General features: G+C 42.9%; 1 protein-coding gene across 1 annotated transcript; it reads left to right on the top strand.

The window, feature by feature from the left end:
* The first annotated feature begins 211 nt into the window (after positions 1-211).
* Positions 212-6,296, top strand: LOC144707103 (uncharacterized). Its single transcript, XM_078580225.1, has 6 exons — positions 212-508; positions 653-2,206; positions 2,278-3,127; positions 4,714-4,831; positions 6,123-6,165; positions 6,270-6,296. The coding sequence occupies exons 1-6, from the start codon at positions 212-214 to the stop codon at positions 6,294-6,296; spliced, it is 2,889 nt and encodes a 962-aa protein (XP_078436351.1).
* The last annotated feature ends 2,285 nt before the right edge of the window (positions 6,297-8,581 follow it).

Genomic DNA, 8,581 nt, shown 5'->3' with positions numbered 1-8,581 from the left:
TCAACCCACAGCATCTGAAGTCACTATACTTATGCATGGAGACGGTAACGACAGATATTGAAGACACAACATTGTTCTTCGGAAGCGTGGAGGGGGCCTACAGTTGGTGAATCAGCTCGACGGAAATTATGATCCGCTATACTTCGTGCTCCTCTTTCCATATGGTACTCAAGGGTGGAGCATGCAACTAAAGGAAAGAAACAAGGTAACGATGAACCAGTTTTATGCTTACCACTTCATGGTTCGAGACTCATCAAGAGTGCTTCATCTTTCTGGCCGACTTTTTCAGGAATATGTTGTGGATGCTTACGCCAAGGTTGAAGAATCTCGCTTACACTGGATTCGATGCAACCAGAGGACATTGCGTGCAAGCCTCTACCGAGGGTTGATGGATCAAGTTGCCACTGACGGTGTTGTTGTTCCTGCAGGGAGGATGATCATTCTCCCACCATCTTTCACCGGCGGCCCACGCTACATGCAAGGGCTGTACCAGGATGCCATGGCCATCGTACGAAAGATGGGAAAGCCAGATTTATTCATCACGATGACTTGCAACCCAAAATGGCCCGACATCACAAAAGCTCTATTACCCGAACAGAAGTCGCAAGATCGATTCGACATATGTTGTCGTATTGTTTGACTGAAATTGAAGGAGCTCCTCCATTTGATCATCGACAAGGAAATATTCAGCAAAGTAAAAGGCCGTGTGTATGTTGTCGAGTTCCAGAAATGTGGTCTCCCACATGCGCACATGCTGTGGATATTAGATGATCCGTACAAGCCAAGAACCCCTGAACATATCGACAAGATTGTATGTGCGGAGTTACCAGATCCCAGCGAGAAGGAGTTGTTTGATTGTGTGGCGGCACATATGATCCATGGTTCTTGCGGTTCAGCAAACCCAAGATGCCCTTGTATGAAGAACGAAAAGTGCTCCAAGAAATTCCCCAAGGAGTTCATCAGCTCAACACAAGTAAACAACGACGGGTACCCTCTCTACTTTCGCCACAATAATGGCCGCGTCATCCAGAAAGGTTCGCATCTCATTGACAATCGATGGGTTGTTCCATACAATAAGTATTTGTGCAAAGTGTTCAACTGCCACATCAACGTGGAAATCTGCTCTTCCATCCAATCAGTAAAGTACCTGTACAAGTATGTCTATAAAGGCCACGATTGCATTCAAGCAAAATTATCTTCAAAGGTTCCTCCAATGGATGATGCCATTGCAGGTGCAGCTCAAAACACTACATCCCACGATGAAACCCAACAATATCTCGATGCCCGATACGTGTCTGCATCAGAAGCTTTTTGGCGTATCTGCAAATTTAGCATGCAGAAAATGTATCCAATTATGTATGCCCTTCAAGTACACGATGATAATATGCAATCCGTGGTGTATGCAGAAGGCGAACCGGTTAGTGATGTCATGGACAGGTCAGCATGCACGCCCCTCACAAAGTGGATGCGCTATAATAGGGAGCATCCAGAAGACGAAGTAGCCAAACGGACGTTGTATAGTGACTTCCCGTCTTATTACACGTGGAATGATTCCACTCGACGATGGTCAAGATGTCATCGACTGCAATGTATTGGTAGGCTGCACTTCGTGTGCCCTCACGACACTACGCGATACTATCTCCAGTTGATGCTTCATCACGTTCCAGGAGCGAGGTGTTACGAAGATTTGCGCACCGTTGATGATGTTGTCTACGACACATATCAGAGTGCTGCTGAAGCCCTTGGCCTACTCCATTCCGACACTGAGTTTGACAATGATCTCGCATTGGCCTCAGCCATTGCTTCTCCCCATCAAATTTGCAAGCTCTTTGCAATGATACTACTCTACTGTGAACTCTCCCAACCAGACGTGCTTTTTGAAAAATACCTTGACGCAATGTCAGATGACATCCGTTTAGAGAACTGCGCTTCACAAGTGACTAACCAGATACGACAAAAAGTATTGAGGGCACTCGATTCAATCCTCTACCACAACGGAACTTCTCTCGCAGCATACCCAGTGTTGCCCCAATTAGTCAAACTTCGACTGATAGATACAGGATGCAGTCCAAGCTATGGAAACAACATTCAAAATGCGGTGATCGCAGCAGAACACCTACGAGACATGATGAATGTGGAACAAAGACAACTTTACGATGCAGTATTCGAGGCCATCAAATCAACACATCGTGCTAAGGAGGCCAAGGTCTTCTTTGTTGACGGGCCTGGTGGATCTGGTAAGACGTTTCTCTACTCAGCTATTCTCGCACAAACCAGGCCTCTCGCCTCACCGCCATACCAACTGCGACAAGTGGTATTGCGGCGCTTCTTCTGGAAGGAGGACGAATGTTGCACTCCACATTCAACATTCTAATTCCTGTCACTCACATCTCAACGTGTGGAATCTCACCTGACTCCGTGATTGGCCGACAAATTCAGTCAGCAAGTATTATAATTGTGGACGAAGCTCCAATGGTGCACTGCCATGTTTACGAGATGTTGGATCGATCTATTCGAGATGTGATGAATACCATTGATGCAACTTTGGAAAATATTCCTTTTGGTGGCAAGGTTGTCGTGATGGGAGGCGACTTTAGACAAATGCTTCCAGTCATACAGAAAGGCTCACGCTCAATGATCATCAGTTCGTCTCTTAACCGAAGCGATGTATGGCGCCATTGCTCAATTTTCCTCCTCAAAACCAATGTCCGCGTTTCACCAGAGCAACAAGCGTGGAGCGAGTTCCTACTTGCAGTAGGAGAAGGACGCGTTGACCCTGATGTCCATCTTCCAACTGAGATTCAGCGCGTCTCCTCTCTGCTCGATCTGATTGCCCGGGTCTATGGAACCTTTGAAGATAGCACAACTCCGTTGGTAACGAAGACAATTTTGACACCTCTGAACATTGATGTCGTCAAGGTCAACAACATGGTTCTCGATGTCTTTCTAGGTGAAGTAATGGAGTACTTCAGCTTTGATGCAGTCCCTCTTGGTGAAGTCAACAACGAATCTCTCTACCCAACCGAGTTCTTAAATACAATTGATGATGCGACAATGCCGCTCCACAAGCTCCGACTCAAGATCGGTTGCATCGTGATCCTTCTCCAAAACCTGAACACACTACAAGGTCTATGCAACGGGACCAGGCTCCGAGTGGACAGCTTTTTCCCATCAATGATACAAGCCACAATCATCAGCCAAGGCAATTTCTACGGTGATGTCCATCTCTTACTATGGATTGCGCTCTATTCGTCTCAATCGAGGCTTCCGTTTTGATTCAAGAACCTACAGTTCCCTGTTCGCCTGGCCTTCGTGATGACGATTAACAAATCCCAAGGTTAGTCTATAGACACAGTGGGGTTATATCTACCAAACCCACTTTCCACTCACGGCCAACTCTACGTCGCTCTCTCAAGGATGCGGATCTGTCCAACAGGAATCGTGTTCTGCGATGGCACCGCAAACTGTCTGCCTGTGACTAACATTGTTTACAAAGAGGTCTTTCACCAGGAGATGTCAGGTAGAAGGCCATATAAGACGAGCGTCTGCGATCTCAGGTACAACTTCAAACTCTCTCTCTCCCTTCTCATCCCCATAAAATTCCAGAATTAAAATCCTTCTTAATTTCAGCTCCCATGAAGTCATTCCGTCACCCGTGCTCCACTAAACAGATCAGCATCATCATCGTCTACATCATTATTACATCATCTTCAAGGCAGAAAATCCATCCCGTGAAAAAGGTCTAGGCCTAGGAATTCTTCATTGTGACGTGCCAACACGGGGTTGGAATCATTTTTATCCTGTGCCTCTGAGACAGCATGAGAAACAATCTTCATCATCTGAGCTTCCCCATTGTCGCAATGCAGCACAATGCACTTCCAAGGCAAAAAGGCAAGCAACTTCTCCGCTATGTTTTCCCCTCCTCCGCTCCCTCTATCTCTATATAGAATCTCCTCTTTCCCTACCACAGGGCATCTCCTCCTCTCTGTTCCCCTCATGCGCTCACTCTATTCGTCTCTCACTCTCTCTATCTCTCTCTCCCTTTGCCTCCCCCTCTTTTCCTCTCCTTCTCTTTCTCTATTCTCCGTCCCCCTCTCCCTCTCTCTATCTCAATGTCTGTCTTGCGCTATCACTCTCACCCCCCCTTTCCCTCTTCCTGTCTCCCACTCTCTCTCTTATGATATCGCTCTCTCTCTCTCCTTCTCTCTCCCGCATTTTTGTCTCCCTCTCTGGCTCTTTCACTTTCTCTCCCCCTCCCTCTTCCTTTCTTTAACTCTCTCACATCTATCTCCCTCTTTATCTCTCTCATATCTATCTCTCTCTCTCTCCTCCCATCTTGCTCTCTCTCTCCCTCTCTCGCCCTCCTCTCCCTTCGTTGCGAGAGAGAGAGAGAGAGAGCGAAATAGAGACGGAGACAGTGAGTAAGTGAGAGGGAGAGGGAGAGGGAGAGGGAAAGAGCGATAGTGGCAAATCGAGAGTGAGAGAGGGAGCGAGGTAGAGGGAAAGGATAAAGGGAGAAGGAGAGGGAGAGAGAGAGAGTGACAGAGAGAAAGTGGGAGATTTAGGGACGTATATTTACCAATTTGATTGAAGAAAACAGATGTATCATGTTCATCGTGGCCTCTGATTGGCTGTACCTTCCTTCACTGGTGAAGGGGAAGTAAGGTTATCGTTTTTGTTCATGGGTTTCACATTAGAAATGTTCTTTTACAGATAACGGTTACAGAAATGTACGGCAGCAGGGTCACCTGGAATGCACGTTATCCACCATCATCCACGCCTGCCGCAACATCCTCGAAGCCCTGCATTTCCTCCCCAGCAACGACTGCAGGTTCCGTTCCCCTATTTCTCCTCTCTCTCTCTCTCTCTCTCTCTCTCTCTCTCTCTCTCTCTCTCTCTCTCTCTCTCTCTCTCTCCCTCTCTCTCTCTCTCTCTCCCTCTCTCTCTCTCTCTCTCCCTCGATTGATCGATGTCTATCTCTCTCCATCACTCTGCTACACTCACCTATATAACTCTATTTCTATCTAGCTCTCTCTCTATATTTCCCTCTATCTCTCTCAACTGTACAGATTTCACTTAATCTCACCCAAATCATGTTTATCTCCCTCTTTCTGTATCTGTCTTGCTCTATCTGCATCTATCTCACTCTATCTCCATCTATCTCGCTCTATCTCTCCATCTCTATCTCTCTATATGTCTCCCTCTATCTCTCTCTATCTCTATCTATCTATCTAGCTCTATCTCTCTCTATCTCTCTCCATCTCTATCTACCTATCTCGCTCTACTCTCTATCTCTATCTATTTATCTTGCTCTAATTCTCTCTACCTCCCCCTATCTCTCTCTATCTCTATCTATTTATCTACCTCTCTATTTATATCTATCCACCTCACACAATCTCCCCATCTCTCTTCTCTCTCTGTATCTCTCCCTCTCTGTTTGTTTATGTGTTTCTAGCTGACGCTCTCTGTCCCCACAATCATCTTCAATTACTATCTCTTTCTCCCTCTGCTTCTGTCGAAACACTTATCTTATCTCCTACAAATTGACGGAATCATTTAGATATACGTACACGCTTCTCTCTATCTTTTTCTCTCTATTTGTACTGAACCCCATTCTAAAATTATGTTTATAAGTTGGACACCTATAAATTATCATTCTAAAATTATGTTAACGCACCTATGCCGATGGGATGTGTATTTAGGCACCCTTTCATCCTCGCCTTCTACCAAAGTTGAATCGATTGCTATTGTCCTTACAAATTCTTACAACCAACTTTATTTCAAATTATTCGTCTTGATGTAGCAGCCGAATAACTCTCATGGTGGATCTGAATTACAGATTTTTTTTTGCGTAGGCGGAGGCGAGAAGCATCGATGCAAATACTGCATCGGCGAAACTGTCACATAGGGACCAAGTAAGGTCTCCTCCGCCACCATTCTTCTATGCTACACCCGGCATGTTATCCAAATGAAATAGGCTTCCTTTTCTTCCTTCTCCTTCATCTGTCTACAAGCTCGATGGAGGCGACCTTCTCTTTGATGGGTAGGTCGACAATCATTCATTTAACTATCTTGGGCTGTTGTTTACAAGGGTTTCTCTGCAATTTTTGTAATCTACGCAGTTTAATTGAGATGTTGCTCTTAGCGTTCTTTCTCTTCGAACAGGTAGTGCTTATCACCCTTTTTGTCATATTTTTGATACAATATGAACTGCATCCTACTCGGGAATCTATGTCTGGTCATGATTATGAATTTTTCTCTCTTGGCAGGTGGAATTGATGTGTCGCAAGTGGTGATCTTCTGAGTTCACCGATAGACTCTACGATCCCAGATTTGACTAGAGAAATCATTCGCTCAGATCTGGAGTTTGCATTAGCTGAATCTTTTATTTGGTGAGCAGTTTGGAATTTTCAAAAAGTCATTTTTGATTAGATCAGTCAAAGACTGACATTGGTGGATATCAATCAATTGTTGAACTTTTTATTCGTTCTGATAGTTTAACTGCGTAAAATGTGTTAATTTCATGGGTTATTGACTCCCTGTCTGTCAAGATGTTATTCTGAGATCTTTTACATAGTTGATGCACCTTTTGGTTGATATGAGAAAAAAGAGAGTGGGGGTCTGCAGGCTGGGTGACTGCTTCAGTTTTCCTCCAGCAATAATAGATAAAGCATATCCGATTTCCCTTGAGCAATTGCTTCGAGCAAAAGGTACTATCTTCTAATCTCAATCTGAGATCCCAAACTTCGATCGAAAAGCCCTAAATTTTGATCGAGAATCCCTAACTTTTGATCAAGAAGCCCCTTACATTTTTTCTGAATTTTTCTCTAAAATTTAAATCTCTGTGATAATGAAAGATGAAGACATGTACAAACTCTCTGATCGATGGACATTGATAAGCCAAAAATAGGGGCAAAATTTACGCAATTTTAACCCTTGTCGTTGTCAATTTTAGCTTATACAATAAAATTTACAAAACCTCACTTAAGATGCACAATGATGAGTGAAGGTATCGTCCAAGGGAGGTTAGTATGGAGTTCAATTTGATGATTTTTTAATAATTAGGACTAACTCGATCTTCAATGAAGATCAAATTAACCTAATTAGAGAGGGAGGTAGAAGAGATGAGAAGAGTAGGAGAATTTAGGGAACTCTAAGTTGAATTAATTGATCCAAATGAGAGGATCAAGGAATTCATTTTAGAGGGATTTAAGAATAAATTTTTGATTTGGTTGGTTTGTTTTTGTAGATTTGATAACTCAGAACTGACTACAATATTAGATAATAAATAAATAAAATAAAGTTTTAATACCCTAGAATTCAAAGTTTTTTTTTAGAGTTTTCTTTGGACATGCAGTTGAATACCTAGTTAAATCTCTCAATTTCTCCTCTCAATCCTAATCAGGGCTTGTACATGCTGCTCAAGCCAAGCGATTTAGAATTTCAGACCAGAATCAAGAAGAACAATCAAGAAATTGAACTAATTTCATTCAAAATGCACCAAAAGTCAAATACAATGAAGGGAAATGTACCTAACAGGTTGATCCAGGTTGGGCTCCTCTCTGTCTTTCAGCTGTGATAGAGAACCATCAAGAATGACCCTCTCCTCTCGAAATTTGGCTTTTATACCTAGGTAAAATAGTAAAAATTACCATTCTACCCCTAATTAGTTATTAATTTTTATCTATCATTGTAGGCTTGATCTCAATGATCCAACAATACAGATATAAATAGGGGATCAATACAAACAAATCCATAAAAAAATTGTCTCAATCAGACTTCTGGATCAAAAGTTATGAATAAATGAATTTCAACCAATATTAACCATTGGATTTAAATTCATTTATATTTATATTTTTTTTCCGCGTGCTGAGGTGTCTTCCGCTGATTGGACGTCAGCTCTTCAACTCCTCCAGGTGGATGCATCCCCATTGTGCCACGTACCCCCCTGGCGAAAATAAGAACAAAAAGAAATTTCAAACGTCGCATTTTGAATACGTTTTGATACGCACGTAGATGTGTGTTTCTTCATCACTCTGTCCACTAATAATTCACCACGTCACCACCCATACACGCGCATTGTATGCGCTGTGCGGGCGGTGACTTTACCTCCCAGCGCTGGCTCTCATTAAGCGCCGTCGGATTATCATCCGACGGCCACGTTGAGGCCACGTCGGTCGGCCGAAGACTTCCTTGCAATTTTGTAAGAAGGCCCCTCCTAAAAACTGGCATTGCTGTATGACGCCGCCCACAGGTAATTGCGTATATACCCTTTACGCACTCTCTCTCCTCCAGTTTTTTTCCTAAAACATTAAAACAAATAATAAATCATTTGCAATAAAACCCTAGAAGATTTTAAATAACATATTTACGTCTACAACCACGACCGAGAGCTGTTTTGAGGGTATATTTGCAACAAAAATTTACAATAAACCCTTCAAAGTTCAAAAATTATCTTAATACTCATTTTTTTCCTTATAAATATTTTTTATTCTTAGAAAAAATGCATTTCCTCTTCAAATAAATCTCAGAAAAATCCTGAAAAATCCTAAAAAATCCTAGAAAATTCACTGATTCTCCC

This window comes from Wolffia australiana, chromosome 8 (genome assembly GCF_029677425.1).
Source record: "Wolffia australiana isolate 7733 chromosome 8, ASM2967742v1".
Taxonomy (NCBI): Eukaryota; Viridiplantae; Streptophyta; class Magnoliopsida; order Alismatales; family Araceae; genus Wolffia; species Wolffia australiana.
The sequence above is the reverse complement of the archived record's forward strand: the minus strand, read 5'-3'. Positions and strand labels throughout refer to the sequence as shown.

Coding starts and splice junctions, on each gene's coding strand:
- LOC144707103 (XM_078580225.1), top strand. CDS start 212: ATGAACCAGTTTTATGCTTACCACTTCATGGTTCGAGACTCATCAAGA. Junction 2,207..2,277: donor ATCGTGCTAAGGAGGCCAAG/GTCTTCTTTGTT, acceptor CGCACAAACCAG/GCCTCTCGCCTCACCGCCAT. Junction 6,166..6,269: donor CGTTCTTTCTCTTCGAACAG/GTAGTGCTTATC, acceptor CTCTCTTGGCAG/GTGGAATTGATGTGTCGCAA.